Source organism: Muntiacus reevesi, chromosome 2 (assembly GCF_963930625.1).
Source record: "Muntiacus reevesi chromosome 2, mMunRee1.1, whole genome shotgun sequence".
NCBI classification, from domain to species: Eukaryota; Metazoa; Chordata; class Mammalia; order Artiodactyla; family Cervidae; genus Muntiacus; species Muntiacus reevesi.
Window position 1 is genome coordinate 116006578 of NC_089250.1, and position 18837 is coordinate 116025414.

At 43.2% G+C, this 18837-nt stretch overlaps 1 protein-coding gene across 4 annotated transcripts in view; it reads left to right on the forward strand.

Annotated features, from left to right (window-relative positions):
- Positions 1 to 2711: 2711 nt before the first annotated feature.
- The window catches only part of NRG3 (neuregulin 3), a 1175938-nt gene continuing 1159812 nt past the window's right edge, over positions 2712 to 18837 (forward strand). For all 4 annotated transcript variants that reach the window (XM_065919907.1, XM_065919908.1, XM_065919909.1 and 1 more), the window contains exon 1: positions 2712 to 3546. In XM_065919907.1, coding sequence (XP_065775979.1) covers positions 2712 to 3546 — 835 coding nt within the window. The remainder of the gene's footprint in view (positions 3547 to 18837) is intronic.

Sequence of the window (18837 nt, forward strand, 5' to 3'; positions counted from 1 at the left end):
AACAGGGAACTGTGAATAAGCTGTTAAAGCCAAGTGGAAATGAGAAGTGGAGGGAGCTTGAGAGGTAGACGAAGAAGGCACTGGGGAGCATTGAGACAACATGGGGGGAGTTTTGGACAAATGCAATATCAGGGGAGCATTTGCTCCACAGCAGCATTACAACATCCCTTTTTGTACACTAGGTTTATTTCAGTGGGGTAGGAAGAATGGAAGGGCCATAGGAATAATGGGGGACCAACGCATTAGTCATGTTTTGGAAAAGTAATTTTCAGTCTTATATACTCAACAGCAGCACCAGCTATAATTTCACAATATTTGTGTGAAAGTTAACTTTCACTTGCGACACAGGCAAGATTGGCCAGTAACCGCCCAGCACCCACAGATGCTAGAGACTGGGTCAATTTTCACTTAGGAGAACTGTGCCTTGCATTTGTATAACGCTGGACAAACAGCTTCAGGCTCTGAAGACAGGGACTCATATATTAGCTCTGCTCCCTGTAAGCAATAAACTCGCCCTGGGCCTCTGTTTTTCTCACCTAGGATATGAAATTTTAATACCTACATTCTACATAATATAAAACTGTATTAATAGTACTCACTGATGGAAAGCTGAACCAATATAGATTCAAGGGCTTGTGGGTTGGTTTTTTTTTTCCACCTGCAGTTTTTGTAACTAACTCAGCACTACTGGATTAGGGCATGTTCTATCAAACTAAAAATCAAAAGCTTTCCTATGGGGAAAATCTTAATGTTATAGTTGGAAGAGGTGACAGCCGCATTACTGCCATCAAAAGTAATTTATTAACCGTATCTGTTCAAAATATTCTGGTAGGCTTCCTGTTTCAATGTATCCTCCTCTTGCAGTCTTTTCACTGTACTGTTTGGCTCTCCACCTGTGAATAAAATGGACACCTGGAAAACTTCATCTTTGGGGAAACTATTACAAGCCAACGCTTTCAGCATCAGCGCCAATCATACAGTGCAGAGAGGTGTATTCGGAGGCTGCCATCCTCAACCTCTCTGTCTTAGAGCTTGTAAAAATCTTTCCGGTTTCCACTTTAGACCAGGAAATCTGGGAAGAGATGACTAGCGAGGTTTTGCACCATCAGCATAAACCATGCTGATGCTGGCTCTTTACCCTCATCCCTCCTTCTTAAGCTGGTCCCACACTGCTCTTGAGACACAGGTACACAGGTGCCTCTCTATCCAAAGGAAGAGAAAAGCAAGAATTTTGCATACCAACCCGAATCGTTTAAAATGTTACCTTTCACAATCAGTTGTCCTGTGACGTGTGCACCTGCACGTACGTCTACATTTAGACAATATTTTAAAAGGTAAGTTATTACCAGGTGTAACTGCACAAAGGTCTGTTTCACCAACATCTCTTTTAGGAAGTCGGAGGGAAAGGGCTCTGCATCTAGCAGCGCCCGCCCTCACGCAGAGAAGCGCACAGACACCCTCCCACGCGCACACACCCCCGCTCTCTCGCCCCGCAGCGTCAGGCTCTGACCCCACTGCATCCGCAAGGAGAGGGGCTCACGATCCGCGGGTCGGGAGCTGCTTTTGCCACTTCCAAGTGGGGGTTTGCTTGGATCATTTATTTATCTTGTGCCCGTTAAGAAACCACCATTGGGTGTTGGTGGGAGGCGCTACTCTGCCTGAAGCCCAGCCCGTCCGCCGCGGCTTCGCGCACACCGCACCCGCCTGCCTGCCAGCGCCCGCTTGGAGTCGCCTCCCGCCCGGGGTCCCTGTTTCCCGGGATCCCCGACGGGGTCTTCCGTTTCGCGTCTCCCACTTGGGAGTGTGAACGGGCAGGGGCGCCGGGCAGTGCCCCGAATCTTCTGCGGGGCTGACGGGATTCCCTTCGCGGCGGGTCGGACAGCACCCTCCGCGGGCGCCCCGTGCGTCCCCGGCCCCGGGCTCGCGGCGGCGCAGCTCGCTGGAGTTGGACTCTCTGGGGCAGCGGCGCCGGCGCCGAGCCGCAGGCGGCGGGAGCGAGGCGAGCCCGGCCGCTCGCCCTCCGCGCTGCGCTCGGATTGGTCTCTCGCAGACGGTGCTGGCCGAGGGTTGGCTGCGGGCCGGCTGAAGAACAGGTGCACCTTGCCGCCCGGACTCGCGGAGCAGCCGCCGAGGAACGCTGCGCGGCGGGCCGGGCGTGCGGCGGCGGCCAGGCCGGCCCCCTGTGTCGGAATGCGGCTCTCCAGCGCCCGGCGTGCCGCGGGAGGCCGGCTCGGCCCCTGAAGGCGGCGCGAGGCCCAGAGGAGGCGCGGGCGGGCGCCCGGGGGAGCGGGCCGGGTGCGGAGCCCTGAGGATGCCGGCGCGGCTGGAGCGCTTGCAGGCGGCGGGCAGCAGCAGCAGCAGCAGCAGCAGCAGACGCGGGGCCCCGGCGCGCAGGAGGCCGCTTGGCGGGCAGCAGACGCGCCCCGCCGCTCCCTGACCGGCCGGCGGTGCCGGGGGCCCGTCGCGCCCCTCTTCCGCGCTCCTCGCCGCCCCCTCCCCGGCCCGCGTCCCCTCCCCCGCTCCTCTCCTCCCCGCCCGCCGCCCGCCTCTCGGGGGGAGGGGCGTGGGGGCAGGGAGCCGATTTGCATGCGGCCGCAGCGGCCGCTGCCTGCGCCCGAGCCCGCCGCCGCCGCCGCCGGAGCCCGCGCCCGCGCGGCCCCATGCCTCTGGCGCGGCCCTCGGGGGGGCGAAGGTGAAGACCGGCTCCTAGGATGAGTGAAGGGGCGGCCGCTGCCTCGCCACCTGGAGCCGCTTCGGCAGCCGCCGCCTCGGCCGAGGAGGGCACCGCGGCGGCTGCGGCGGCGGCGGCGGCGGCGGCGGGCGGGGGCCCGGACGGCGGCGGCGAAGGGGCGGCCGAGCCCCCCCGGGAGTTACGCTGTAGCGACTGCATCGTGTGGAACCGGCAGCAGACGTGGCTGTGCGTGGTGCCTCTGTTCATCGGCTTCATCGGCCTGGGGCTCAGCCTCATGCTGCTCAAATGGATCGTGGTGGGCTCCGTCAAGGAATACGTGCCCACCGACCTGGTGGACTCCAAGGGGATGGGCCAGGACCCCTTCTTCCTCTCCAAGCCCAGCTCCTTCCCCAAGGCCATGGAGACCACCACCACGACCACCTCCACCACGTCCCCCGCCACCCCCTTCGCCGGCGGCGCCGCCTCTTCCAGGACGCCCAACCGGATCAGCACCCGCCTGACTACCATCACGCGGGCGCCCACTCGCTTCCCCGGGCACCGGGTGCCCATCCGGGCCAGCCCGCGCTCCACCACGGCACGGAACACTGCGGCCCCCCCGACGGTCTTGTCCACGACAGCCCTTTTCTTTAGTAGCAGCACTCCGGGCTCCCGACCCCCGGTGCCAGGAACCCCCAGTACCCAGGCCATGCCCTCCTGGCCCACTGCGGCATACGCTACCTCCTCCTACCTTCACGACTCTACTCCCTCCTGGACTCTGTCTCCTTTTCAAGATGCTGCCTCCTCCTCTTCCTCCTCGCCCTCCTCCTCCACCACCACCACCACCACGCCAGAAACTAGCACCAGCCCCAAATTTCGTAAGTAAACACTGTCTGAACTCTGATTTACTACTGAGTTTCCATTCTGCCCTCCTGCTGTCTTTCCCCCTCGCGGCTTCTAGCATCCTTTATCCACCCCCCACCCCCCCGCCCCGGATTGGAACATAGAGTGAGAGAATTAAAACTGGCCACAGGGGAGGAAAAAGGTGCCGGTCTTTTCCCCTGTGAGGGGAAAAGGTGGAATGAAGCAGAGGGAGATTGTCAGCCAGGCTCCACGGGCCCTGCTTCACTGGGTCCCAAATGGGAACTAACTCCCTTCAAGGGGTTAAAGCCAGTGCGATCCCTCTTCACTGCAGACCTGCTGTCGAGTTCTGGGATCCAGCTCCAGCTGAGAGCTGGGGAGGGAGGGAGGGCCTCCCCAAAGGACGGAGCCCTTTCCCCGCGTGTAGGAAGCAGTGAGAGAAATGCACACGCCTTGACCGACGTTAAACCGCGGAGGGAAGTTGTGTCCGCGTGGGGGTGGGCTGGGGGTTGTGTGTGGTCATCTGATGGAGATGTTGGTACCGTGAAGCTGTAGACACTTCCAGCAGCCCTGAGCCGGGCAGCGACCAGGAAGGGTTAATTAGAAGCCATTGTGGGAGGTAGGGAAAGGAGGCGATCCATGGCGGAGGGCTAAACTGATAACCGCCTACCCTGCCCGCGGACATGCCAAGGTGTAGAAAAGGATTCTGTCTGCCGAGAGTGAGTTAACTAGGGGGAATTATGAAGGGAGCCCTGCGGAGCCGCCTTTTCTCTGGGAGGAGGAGTTTTTTCAGCTCTGCCAAGCATTTGCTTTGTTCGTTTCCCAAAGGTGGGGTGTGAACCCCGTCTCCCCTCCCTTATGCCTGAAAAATTTAGGCAAAATGGGACAGAGTTCGCTGCACTCAAGGATGAGAACATCCAACTCCTTTGAAACAGGTCACTCTTTGAATATAGCTTCTTCAACCTTGTCTCAGTTGCTGCCAGCACTGGTCAGTTACCCCAAGCAGGAGAGCTTTCTGCCTGTCTGGGAGGTGTGTATTTCCTCTGTATCTTTTTAAATGTTTCAGATGACTAATTGACCTCCCACCACTCTCCCACTACCCCACCTCGTTCTTATTCTAAGAGAGTTTTAGGCAGCCTCTTAATCTGACTGTGGATCAGGATCTGAGAACAGTTTGTGCAACCTGTGAAGGTTATTTAGGACAAACCCCCCAGCCTGCCAGTTCAAGTTCTATGCAAGGCTTTTCTCCCGAAACTGCCTGGCTGTGCCTCCCTTATATTGTATTTCTGTTTTGAGTCACAGCATCTGGAGGGAAAGGAAGAGTGCTCATCATTAACTCTTGAGTAGGAACACCAAGCTTCCAGTCATCTGGGAAATTTTCATTTCCCTGACCTATGGTTTTACCTGGGGTGGTGTTTAACCTTTGAAAGTTTTTTTTTTTTTTTGGATTTGTTGAGGGTAAAGTCCAAGGAGAGATATTCCTGATGTTTTTACTTTGCTTTGGGGGAAAAAAAATAGGCTAAAAAGATAAATTGGGAGACAGGGAGGAGAGGGGAATGAAGAGAATCTGCCACAAAGCAGAATGGCAGGCAAGCCGGTAACTTGCTGCTTCTCTCTCCTTTGGCTGAAGCAGTCATTTTTGAGAGCACATTTTCTCAGGAGGTGTGTAGAGGCTTCTCTCGGCACATCTAGCTGCTTGAGTTTGGTGGATGGGTAAAGGATGCGCAAGTGTATGTGTGAACATTCAGTGGGTTGAAAATAGATGCATTTATCCTGAAGACCCCAGGTTTTTTTTTTATCTCTTCTTTTGATACAGTTGATATAAATAATGGAGTATGGGTATACCTCTCAGCCTTGTGTGTATGTCGGGGGAGGGTTGCATATAGGGGATATTTCATGTTCTTTCTCAATTGATTTCCTTGCTTTCCATTCTGGAGGTCTTTAAAGAAAAGCCCAAGGTAATTATTTCTACCCCTCCATACTCCCTTCCTACATTCTGTAGAAGGGAATGGCAGTGTGTTTAATAAATAATGATTATTGACAGGGCTCTCAGCCCTAAGGAAAAGGGAGGGGGAACCTGTAAATGGTGTCAATGTTCACTTAGACATATAAGCAGTATTTGTTTTATGTGTATCTGAGCTTTAACTCCTGTTCTTTTTTAAACCTCCGGCAAAGAGTTGAATTAAGGGATTTACGAGTATGGAAATCCAGCAGAAGCTGACCTGGTTTGTCTATATCAACAAGGGAAATTTTAATGAAAGGAAGATTATGTAGTTTCCATAAAAGATGAGTTTAAATAGGTAGATTGTATGGTAATTTAAAGAAAAATGATAATTTAATTATTTTTTGAGTACAAGATTGCAGAGTGATTAACAAAAGGAAATAAAGGTTTCATTTGAGGGATCATCAACACTGCTGAAAAATGGCCTGAATATCTTGCATTAATATTTTTCACTTGTTTTGATTATGTCACCAAAGTTCCCAGGAGAGAAAGTCCCCTTTTTTTCTAGCTCCTACCTTTAGACTTCAGTAGATGCTTTTTCTTTTCTTTTTTTTTCAAGTGAAAGTCATGGGTTGTATTGTAGCCTCTGAAACAGCTGACAGTGATGCTTTTTTTTTCTTGAGACTGTCTTACAAATTCTGAAATTGCCAGGGTCTATGCTTTTGAATTGAACACAAGGCTTGTAGAATGAGTCTTTGTGTTCATCTTAGGTCCATCAGAAGGATACTCTCTGTAAAGGCAGTGTAGCTCTTTGGAGTGGAAGAGACTGGTTCACTCTAGAATAAACACACTTGCAAATGAGTAATAGGATTTTTGTAAGCAAAAGTTACATTTGATATGGGAAGGCCCAGTTTAGGAGACTGTTTCTGATTTTCTGTAGGATTAACAACAAAGAAAGCTTGAACTTGCAAGGTGGAGAAGGAGAGGGGCTTGGAAGTGGACTCTTCCCATTCTCCAACTTTCAGAACGTGAGCCAGACTAAAACATTCTATGTTACTGGGGTCTCTTGGATTCCCAAGACTTGCCTTTCCTTCAGATGCTTAAAAAACAAATATCTTGAACATACTGCCTCTAAGAGATTATTTCCTACAAAATGTCTCTGCAGCTGTAAGTGTAGGGTTAGTTTACAAATTTTTTAGCCCAAAGGGAGGTTTACTGCAGACAGTAGAGAGACAGTAATTTTGACCAGTGTCTAAACATCCTTTTAGGGCACATTGAATTGTATTTTCACACTTGAAATGCATACGTGTGTGTAGAATGTTGTCAGTGCAAATGTGGATTGTTTTACTCAGCAGAAAACACCCTTTAACAGATGTTTAACAGAAGACCAGATCTTGGCTCAATTCAAGTACTAAACACAACCACTTTTAATGGATTATTCTTTGGGTCATATTTGGAAGGTATATAACTTATTCCAGTGAGTAAGATCACCAATCTTGAATAGTATATTTAGTAGAGAAATAAATATAAAGTGTATCATTGATGTTTAAACATGGTAGGATGACAATTTTATTATAACCAAGTGTATTTAAATCAGACTTTACCCAAACGTCATTTTGGAGCACTCCATTGATAACATTGACTGTTTTCTTATCTATTCTTTTTAAACATCTTCATTCTTTCAGCAAGAGTACTCTGTTTTATAAGCAGCCTCAGGTATAATTTGTTTAAAGTTATTCCTATGTTATCTTTTATCCACATGAATTGGGGCCATCAGAGGAATTCCAGCATAGAAAGGATTCACCCCAACCATATGGGGTGACCACAGTGAAAGGATTCAGAGTTTGAGATCAATATTTCTTATGAAATCCAATTGAGAGGTTTTTTATGAGCACATGTTGCAGCTTGAGTACATTTTGATTTCCTCTGGCCTTAATACAGGATTATGAGACTTTTCTGCTTTAGTCAATTATGCTGTACATTTTACTCTTCTGACACTTACGTTGTGCTTCATGGTCCTAACAGGGAAAAAAGAGGGAGGCAGGGATGTGGGCATAGAATCGGCAAGGTTCTTTTTAGAACCATTTTTAATCTGGTCTCAGTGCCTTAAGGCTGTGGTTTCAGTCTTCCTCCTCCGCTCCTCATGACTGAGACAGAAGGGGTTGGGAGTGCTAATAGAGCCTTCCTTTTGCATGCTTGATTGGTGAATCCAGACATCTCTTGTCTGTGCAATTTCCCGGATAGCCTTTTTTTTTTTTTTTTAAACAGTGTTGATCTACATGTTTTTCAGGAAGAAAAACAAAAACTTCAAAAAAAGCTGATGTGTGGCAGCTTCTCTCTTTATTTTTGGCTAGTAGAGCAACCGACGTTTCCATATCCAGGTGAAGCCATAATCAAGTGTTGCTGCTGAGTTTGAAAGCAGTGCCATCCTAGGAGGTCTAGTGTTTAGAGGAATAAGCTCTCTTTTCCCCTCTGGCATGCTTTCTCAGCTCCTCCTCATCTACACACCACAATGAAAAGAAAGATGATTTTCATCTACCTTCTTATGTAGAATTTCTTTCCTCATAACCTCTCATATCCAGTGCCAAACATATCTCAATATTCTATCTGAGGTGTAGAAAATGGAACATGAAAGCTGGCCCTGAAATATATAAGAGCAAAGAAAGAACCATAAATCTAAGTCTGAAAAGTGCATTTGAATTGCTTGTGAATAGAACTAGAATTCATTTTTCTCCCCATGAACCTGTTTTTGTCTTCAGACTTTTGTGTTCGGTGAGACACAGAGCTGGTACTGCGTTGGCAAATACCACTGAGACATTTTTGGAGTCTAGAGATTTTACTTGTCTATACTCAAAAAAGTGTTTCCTCCAGAACCATGTACATATGGAAGGCAGGAGGGAGAAAGAGACTCAATTTAAAGCTTTGCGATACCAGGATGGAAATGTACCTAAATCCATTCATGTGGTTATTAATGAAAGTCTTAGGACACATGGTTTGGTTTTGCATTTTTACAACTTTTTCTCTGAGGACTTATGGACTCCTCCTTTTGTAGTCTTTTATAGATGTGAATCATGGCTCTGTCTGAAGGCCCCTTACAGACTTTTGATTATTTTATCTCACTTTTTGTTTCCTTAGCTTATCATATAAGCAGTAGTCATTACAAGAAATTTTCTTAGATATGCTTAACCTTGCCATATTGTTTCAAGTTGTTTAAAAAGTCAACCTTTTGGTAAGCCATGTTTGACTAGGTTGATATAGAAAGTTAAGGGGAAAATTTATACCTATTGATGCAATTGAGATATCAAACTGTCTTGGTATTTATTTTTTTAATTAAAAAATTTTGTTGAAGATTCAGAAAACTTGATGGAAAACTAATGACCATTTACTGTCCCATACAGATTGATGTACAAATCATGCTGATTTTGACAGTACCTATTATCTGGTTCCATAAAACAATTAATTGTAGAACTGAACATGCACTATTATATCCATTCTTTGTTTTCATAATGTCATGTTTTCATTTTAAAATTTATTTTAATGACTATTAAATGTTGATTGGGGTATTACTATGCTGGTGGTTAATTGGTTAATTTAAAACATCTATAAAAGTAATTGTTTAAAAAACAGAAAAATAAAACCTTAAATAAACTTAAAAGTTCAAATATATACAACATTCATTCTCCCATACCTTGACGTAGGCATTTAAAAAAAAAAGTATATGTCTTAGTTTGAGCTTAGCATCTTTTTCTTTTTCTTTTCCATATGCTCCTCTTCTAATTACTTGTTTCTTCTCCAAAGATACTGGTGAAGGAATTTAAACCAGATTTTTCATTGATATTCTATTATCCCCCCTGCCCTGGCAATCTTTTATAGTTTTTTTTTTCTTTTACAGTTTTTTTGCTCGTATAATTCAAAGTAATTTTCTTTCTTTTTCTTTTTCTCCCCCCAGCAACTCTCCATTTGGAGTTTCTTCAAAACATTCAGCTACAATTTAATAGAAACTACAATTATCTTTCATTTCGACAATCATATGTCATTGGCTTACCTAAAATTTAATTAAATAACATAGTCATAGTAAGAACAAGTGGCATGAACAGGTTTGTTACCAACACTGAATGTTGGTGAGCACACAACCCAAGATGAAGCTGCAGAGGTGTGCAGAGGTGTGCAGGCGTCCTTCAGGTTGGCTTGTTGTCTGTGACCTGCTCACAGTGCCGTGGCCCTGACAAAGTTGGTTACACTGGAGTGGTGACAGCCAGCTGGCTAGGGGTTGGGAAAGTATCCCCTTTGTAGGTAACAGTAAGTCAGTCATGACCATATATGTTAGGAACTTTACTGGGAGGGATAACATCATCTGGAATAGAAGGGAAAAAAATCCAAAAAAAAAAAAAAAAACCCTATAGCCTTGAATCCTGTGATAACTGTGAACCTCAAAGAACCAGTTTTATCTCTCTGAGTTTTAACTTCTTCCTCTGGGATAATGATGGGGTGATGATAATAACCTGCTTCATATTACCACTTCTAAAAGAGCCTATAAGCTGCAAATACTCTACTGTTTTTATGTCAGGAGAGTTGGAATATGCATAGGCTAGGTATTTTCATCCAAAACTGCATCAGACCATTGAATTCAGCTGAAATGTTGGAGCTCATTTGCTCCCTGACTTGAGGAGTCTCCCATTGCAGTGAGCGGTGCTCATGCCTGCATGCCCCTGGATCTCTCCTGGATTCCTCTCTGATACCCTGGCACACACAGTGGAATATGGTGTAGAAATCTCCCTCGAATCACCCTGAAAGCTTGGTCACAAACTGGAGTCCACCATTTCTCATCCTTTGCTTGGTAGATAGTTTTGTAGTCTGTTCTGCATATATGTGTCTCTGAGAGAGAAACTGAAATTTGAGAGAAAATGAGAGAGATGATTGAATTATAATTATCTGGAAATCTGAAACCCATAAAATTCTGAAAATTTTTGATGAAACAAAGGATGCCCTTATGGCTCCTTTTTGTCCCCTTCCCACACTGTCTTATTGTCATTGAATCTTTGGAATTTAGAGAGCACGTTAGTAAAAACATGTGATGTCTGCATTGCATTCTCTTCCCCCTCTTAATTTAGGAATTATTGTGGTTTAAGTTCCAGAGGATTAATGGGTTGCTTGCGCATCAAAGAACTCTTTTAGATAGATGCTTTTGTACTTCAGGGAACTTTAATATTAGCATTCTGAAAACATCTTGCTTCAAGTCTGTGTTTGTTGGAAACTTCATCCTGAATTATATTTCACAGTATTACTTCTTTTTGTTATGAGCCTTTATTTTTCAAGACAGGTTGGTGATTGTACATTAATCATAGCTTGCCATTTCCAGGCATAAAAAGAGGCTAGTCAAAAACAAGCCTGCAAACTGAATTCAGAATTTAGTTTAATAATAGTTTAGCAGCTTCCAATGATGATTTTGTCTTTGAGGACTTTTCCTAGACATGATAGTGTGTATCATGGATGCAGTATACACTGGAAGAGCAAGAAAAGAAATCTTCAGAATCTGTGTAATTGCTTTAGCAGTGATACATTATAGCCAGGGTTATGAGAAGAGACTTTTCTTTTTAGCTTTTTATGTATAGTCAATTAACAATGTTATAATAGTTTCAGGTGGACAGCAAAGGAACTCAGCCATATATATTCATTTATCCTTTCTCCCCAAACTCCCCTTCCATCCACGCTGCCATGTCTCATTGAACAGAGTTCCCTGTGCTATCCAGTAGGACCTTGTTGCTTATCCATTTTAAATACAGCAGGGTGTACATGTCGATTCAAAACTCCTTAACTGTCCCTTCTCCTCATCCTTCCCTGTCTGGTAACCATAAGTTCATTCTAAATCTGTGAGTAAGAAGAGAATTTTTATGCTAAGCATTTGATAAGAATTCTTCAGCTTATTAACCTACTTCCTTAGATACCCTTCCTTGATTACATATGACCACTGGCCTGCTCTTCCAGTCAATTGCCAGGGAGTTAGAATTTCACTAAGAGAAAATCACTCCGTCATCATTTTGGGAGCTGACTCTAATTGATTTCTGTGCTTTGAATTTTACTTTTAGAAATAGGAAAGATGTCTTGACAGAATGTCAGTCTTAGAAGGGGCTTGAGAATATAGATAACAACTAGAGCTGTCATTTGTGGAATTTTACCGTGTGCCAGGAGGGTTCACGCTTTACATATTTTGTCTTATATGTTTATTGAAACAAGGATCGAAAGACAATCATCTAGGCCTGTAGCCTAGTCTGATTATCTGAATTATGCAGGTTAATTGAGCTGAGCTTAGATTGGTTGTATAATTTGCCTAGGACATACATAAGTGGTATCATTTTGAAAAATCAGGAACATGGGAAGATCATTTTACAGGTAATGTCTTCCCACTCCAAATCCTAAGACATTGACACAGGGTTGATATATCTATGCTCATTATCTCTTTCAAGCCTTTAGCTCATAGCCAGTGACATTTGCCATTTTTAACTGCGTAAATGGCATATCTGCTCACACCTGTTCTTTGCTATAGTAAAGGGAGCCTTTGTAACCAGAGAAATTGCCCTGGTTTCCAGTCCAAGGAGAAATTTAGGATGTATTTCAAAAAAGATAAAGAATGTGTTCCTCTAAACTTCTATTCCTTGATCTTAACTCTCTTATTTCCTCCTGTGGCTGCTTGTAGGTGATTCAATGGAACAATGACAGAAAATAGTTACAGACTTTATTTCTCTGCTTCCTGAAATTTAGCCAAAATTTTCTTCTCTGCTCACTCTAAACTTGCTTTTGATTGCAGTAGTTACTGCTTTGTATGCTGAGAGTGGCCCATGGAAATGTGTCTGGGAGCCTTTGGAGTAATAGCCTTGAGTCTTAAAATGTCTACCCTGCCAAGTAAATGTTGGATGTTGCGCATATACAGTGTTTCCCACAGAGCATCTGAATTCCCTTCTGGAACTATCCTGCAAGGTACCCACCGTTGACTAGCCTGCATTACTAAGAAGTTTGATGAGACCTTGATGGTCTGCCAAGGGTACCAACAACTGGACCCAATCATTACTTACTTGTTTGACTTTGCTGTGTACGAAGGATCCCTAAGAACAAATATCCTTAAGGTTAAAATGAAAAGTGATTGGGATTTCCTACTTTTGCAAACTCATAAAAAGAAAACAGAAATAGATCTAATACTGTGACCAAGTTACAGAATCTTTGCATAGCTATGCAGAAGGGTAAATTGAAAGTCTTAACCACTCAGTCGTGTCCGGCTCTTTGCAACCCCTGTGAGGCTCCTCTTTGTCCGTGGGATTTCCCAGGCCAGAATAGTAGAGTGGGTTGCCATTCCCTTCTCCAGGGGATCCTCCCAACCCAGGGGTGGAACCCAGGTCTCCCGCATTGTGGGCACATTCTTTACCATCTGAGCCACCAGGGAGTTTTTATGCTGAAGGGTAGGAGTGCTGTAATGTCAGGAGGCGTGTGCTGTCAAAGTCCCAAAGACCATGTGAATGAATCCCATAGACTAAGAATGACGACTGCACTCTTAAAGAAGAGAGGAAATGAGATTGCTTACCCAAACTTATTGTTAACCAAGAGCTTTTATCAGCATGATGACAAAATCTAGACTCTGGGATAGAAAAGTGAAAATGGGGTATAGAAATGTTTATATTAAACACTGTCTTGACTGAGTTCCATTTAATTGAGTTTTCTGTATGAGATTCTCTTCTGTATTAAAAAACTGACAAATGCCCCCTTTTAATCCTGGACATACACAGCTGGTAGGGCTTCTGCCTTCAAGAAATGAGAGATATATTTACTAAGTGTTAGTTGTATATATTAGCTCCTTGCAAGCCTATTTATGCTGGTTGTTCTTGTTACTGTAATTAGGCAATGTATTTAAATAATATTCAAAGCTATAAATTAGTTGTGGTTTCTATTAGAACTAGGTTGATTAATTTGGATACACTCCATAAAGAGAAGTTACTTAAAAAATGCTTGTTGAATAAGTTGTGGACAAGTTTAATAGAAAATACATATGTCATAAGAAATATGCACTGGGATTGTTTTACATGCAGCTTTAACTTCTCATTCCTCAGTGAATTCCTCAGTAGATATTTGAGGTATGGTTTTTCACAAGAAAGGTAACCAAAATTTATTCAGTGAAAAGCTTTGAATACCACAACCAAATATTTGGCAAGTGAATGTACATCTATAAGTTTTAGGTGTAAATAAAAGAAATAAGATAAATTTTACTTTACCCATGTGATAGATTTACAAAGCTATTAAATTGTGTTTTTTAATTATTTTAAATATATTGGAAAATATTTAACCTTTGGGGTAGAAAATTATATAAGATGCCAGTTATATAGAACTACATCAATTATTAATAATAGATTTAATAAATAGTAACTGTAATCAAGGGAAATATACAGAATTGTAAATGCTAATGATTTCTGGATTGTGGAATAGAAAGGTCATTTAATTTACTGTACTTTGCTGTAGTTTCTAAGTTTTATTTAATGGTCATGAATTATCTAATTAGAAGTTATTAAGCTTTTGATAAAGTGAAGAATAAAATCCATGAATCAATTCAATTATTGGTCATGGTTCTGTAAAGATTTTTTCTAGTCTAAGAGTTTGTGTCTTCATTGATGATGTTAGCATTAAAGTGTTGTCTGAGCTGAGTTGCTGTGAAATGCAGATGTGGAGAAATACAAACAAATTTCATTGCTCTTGGGGAATAATGCCTTATTGAAGGCAGTGTCTTACCCTGGACCTTGGATTATTAGCCTTGATCTTATAAGGATTAAAAAAAGTGATAGTTTTACTGTATTACTTAATAGCTTTTGAAGCTTGCCGAAGTTGGGCAGTCTTTAGTAGTATTGCTAAGGATGGATATAACCTATAGAAATCAACCAATTTGGGGTATGCTAACCAATTACCTGATCTGTTTTAAGGATGAAATGACAGGAAAATGAAAAGGCTAATTTGTAGCACTGAGTCTTATAAGAGAGGACTTAGGTCACATACTAACAGGTGGGATGACCAATTCAAAGCTTTATTGGATACTGTAATCCTCTCAATGAATCATGTGGTGTTTATTCACATGGTAAAGTTAGGTGGTTGTCTGCAGAGAGAAAATTCCATAGGCCAGTGGAAAGAGGTGATTTGTAGGACACCTGGTCTTTAATTTGATCATGAGTTGTGCTCAGTGATAGGTCACAAATATCGATACTTTGGTGAGCAAAAAGAGAACAAAAAGTGATTCTGTGTATATAATATTAAGCATTAGGAGTCAAGATAGTGGCTGGAAGGAAACCCAGGATATGGGATTTGGAGGTTATTGGGAAAATGCTAATGATCAGGGCACTAATCTCATAGGTGGGCTCTGTTCACCACAGTTCATCAAGCTGCATGCTTATGATTTGTGCACTTTTTGTATACATCAGTACAAACTTGGTTGTATAAAAGACATCTTTCAAAACATTCCTTTGACCAACACTTCATATTCCCAGGGTGGTGACCTGAATGTGTGGGTTGTCCCATTTATAGACCCTGGATTGTAACTCTCCATGTTTGTTGTGCATGTCTCACAGTCTAGTAAAAGCAAAGAGGGTCTTCTGGCTTCAGCAGCTTCCTTTGTTCTTAGCATCTTGGCTTAGTGAGATGCCTTAGAGATGCTCCTTTTTAATTTAAGTTTTTCTGAATGGATACCTTATGTTTGTATTATATAAGATTTTCTTTCATCCATATCAGGAGTGTTTCTGATACAGCATACATTACCCCACTTTTCACCCATCTTACACGTGTAAGCCATACTTGTTTCTAAGAGTGACCTTATACAGTTCTGCCAGCATTAGAGTGTGCGATACATGAGAAAGCTAATTCATGATCTGCGTTTATGATTTTGTCGAGGTCACAAATTATATTCTGGTGAATAATTAAGTGAAGTACGTGATTCCAACGGAGAAGTATATGAGATCCTTTCAAAAAGTAGTGATCAGGACAGACATAGGTAGTTTCAAGGGAGAGTGTCTTGGCAGAGAAAAGGCCAAGTGAGGCCAGGGAATTTAAAGGTCATTAACAAGCAGGTTACTACTTTAAAGGGAAGTAACAACTGGCTTTGCATCTGTGTGTCTGGCCTGGTGGGCAAAGATGGCCTCTTGGAATTAATGAAACAGTCTTACCTTTTTCTTAGGGCAGGGTCTGATTTGGAGGGAGGGTTTGAGAGGACTTATCTAGGCTACCCTGTGAAGTCACAGTCAGGGTTGGTTCAAGGAATTGCACAATAATCTGTGTTAATTTCACAAGATACAGGGTCTCTAGGATGACTTGGAGGGACAAGCAGAACGTTGTAAAGATTCTCCAAGGCTAATTTGTCCCATATCATTTAGGTAGGGTCCTTGACTAGTGCTGAATCTGTTTAAGTATTGACTTCGTTCCACTGCCTCTTCAAAGTGCTGCAAGAATCAGTAGAATTGGTGTGTGTTAAAATGTTTAGTTTTTTCCACAGTCACATCAACACAGCCCTAGACTTAACCCAAAATAGTAGCTTTCAAGTATCTAAAAATTTGCAAGTGGAGACAGAAGGAGAATAACAAGAGGATATGCTGGATTCTACTGCCTCACCTAAATTAACCTGTGACTTCAGATTTTCTGGAGGCAAAAAACTCCTCTATGGATTGATTGCCATGCTGCCCCTCTGATTCCATCTGAGGTCCTCTTTCCAGAAGCCACTCAGCACCTTTGGGATCGAGCCCTACTGACACTGTGTGGCATTCAAAAGGCAGAGGCATTGTTGATTTCCTGTGTGCACTCATTCCATGGTGAGGACTGAGAAAGCGAAGGTGCTGCTGCCTCGGGAACCCTGAGGGTGGATGGCTGCAAGGTGAGGTTCTTGCTCGACTGGCCTTCCAGGTAGCTTCTGTGGTAGATGCAGGAACTACATCTGGTTATCTACATATTGACAGCTAATATTAGTTGTCATCTCACCTTGTTCACCATAAAGAAGAACTTTGGATTAGAATCAGATTCATCACTCTTGCCAGCTCATTTGGCTGCTCCTTGTTACCAGATAGAGGGGCTATAGCACTGTGTTTAAGTGCAAATGTTAAAAATTAGTGTTAAGAGCCAATGGTATCTCTGCTGTTCTCACTGATCAGATAATTTTCACTGATGTCAACGTTTATAATAAAACTAGCTGACACATACTAGTGTTATTTGCTTGGAATATTTTCACTTTATTTTTTTGACTTAGATTAAGGTAATTTTTTTTTTTTTAGTTATTTGTTGAGGTCTTTGTGTATTTGATCAGAAGAGATCTTTGAAAGGAAGGCAGCAAAGCTGTAACAAAGTCAGTATCAAATTTGTGTTTCCCCTTTATCATTTGGTTTTGTAAGCTTCTCAGTGACCTTCTGTGCTACCACATTGATGCTCGTCTTTCATCATGAGCAGCTCTGAGTAATTTATGATAAATAATGAAATGCTGCTTCCTACAATGCGCTGCAAATGGCTGAGTGTTATAAAAGTCTAAAGAGCTCTATTACTTCTAAATGACTAGATAACACAAAAATGTTAACCCTGAAGAGGAAAGGTCCAGTAGAACATATTGCTTGCTAAGCACACTTCCTTCTGCCTGGGATCTTCTGATAGGCTTTGTGCATCTAAATTCTGTGGGGACTGGCGTCTGAGCCATTATCTTTTTGAATGGCAAGGAGAGCTTTATGCCTTTCAGCTAGTTGACTTGGCTTGGAGCAATAGTAGTTCATATTTTTTGTAGTGGAGGGAGGGAGGAACTTTCAAAAGTTGTTTACAGTTTGAAACCTTTGGTTAATTTTTAAAAATGGTGTTACCAACGGTAAGGACTTGGCTGCTAGGATGCAATAATTTAAAACATTTGATTTGAACACAGATATTGAAGATGGATATTAAGTAAACATTAAAATGATTTTATCAGAGCAAAGCCTTATAGGCTTTTAAAAAATTATATAGATTTCTTTTTCAAAACTAACTCAGCACAGTGTTTGCATTTTCTCTCTCTCATCCACATGTCCAAAAATGGAGACACTGGAAGCATATATTCAATTTGCAACTCCCAGCTTTCTTGTACTCCACAGTGTATAGTACAGTTGCTAAATGTTGTCCACAGTGAATATGTGTGTTCTTATCCTGGTTGTCATAAAATAGCTGCATATCGAAGTGTTAGGGTTTGAAGACTTTAATTGCCGGGTATGGAATGTCTTTATGTACTGCGTCCCATTGTGAAAATTGAATTAAATGGCCAGTCAGGGAGCTCTTTATGCCGCAGGAGAGTCTGTTTGTGAGCAAACCATGGATCTTTGGCCAGTGGTACTTCTAAACTGAAACACTCTGCTGAAGTTTGCCATGTGACTTTCTCACCTTTCCCCAGACATCCTTATTTTGCTCAGTGAAATCATGTTTCCCCTGCTAGAACTGCTTTCTTTCTTCCAGATATCAGCTATGAGACATGGGATGAATTGTATACAAGTAAATTACCAGTATTGCATTTTGGCAAGTGTACCCTCACTGTTCCATCAATTTCTCTTCACTTCTGTGCTGGGAAGTCCACTTTACCCTTTAATTATCAGTTACATGCCATCAGTTGAACCTCTGGACGTTCCCCAAATAAAGATGCTTTCATGCCAGGAAAATCAGGCTGTTTGAATGGTCTGATGTAGAATATTTTTGCTTTTGATGAAAAAGAGCTGGTGCCCTGTCCCATGGGAGAGAGAGATTCAAAGAAGGAAAGCTGTTCAGTGCATGGACTACGGTACCATCTAAGGTTTGGTGTGGGTAGCCCTGTGGCATGAGCAGGACAGCCTGTTTCAGGCATCTGAGGAAAGACCTGGGAGTTTATAGCTTATCCAGGCTTTTAAAATCTCCGTATACCTAGTCTACCGCTTCCTGTGTGATGCTCCACCGTGTTGTAAACTGTGAACCAAAGAACCTGATGAAGCCTTTCCATGGAGCCTAGGGAGAGCCTTACCCTAAGGAACTTTATGTTCCTTTGCATACTCTTGTTAATTCTTAACGTTTTTTTTTTTTTGCTTCCCAGGAAAATAAGATCATTAGAAGAGTGGTTTTCAATGGGAGAAAAGTAATTAAGGCCCAATAGGAAGGCCACTGGTCCTGGTTTAGGAATGTAGGTCTCCTGCTGTCCCTCAGCTGTCTGAGACCTCAGGGTAGACTCCTCAGGTTGTGAATCTCAGATTCTTCTGTAAATGAGGATATTGGACAAGATAGTTCGCAAGTCTCCTTGTGGTAAAAATTCCCTGAGGCCATGTTATAAATTTGAGATGATAATATTAGTGGAATTTTTGAGTTACTAATTCTACTGGCTCTCTTC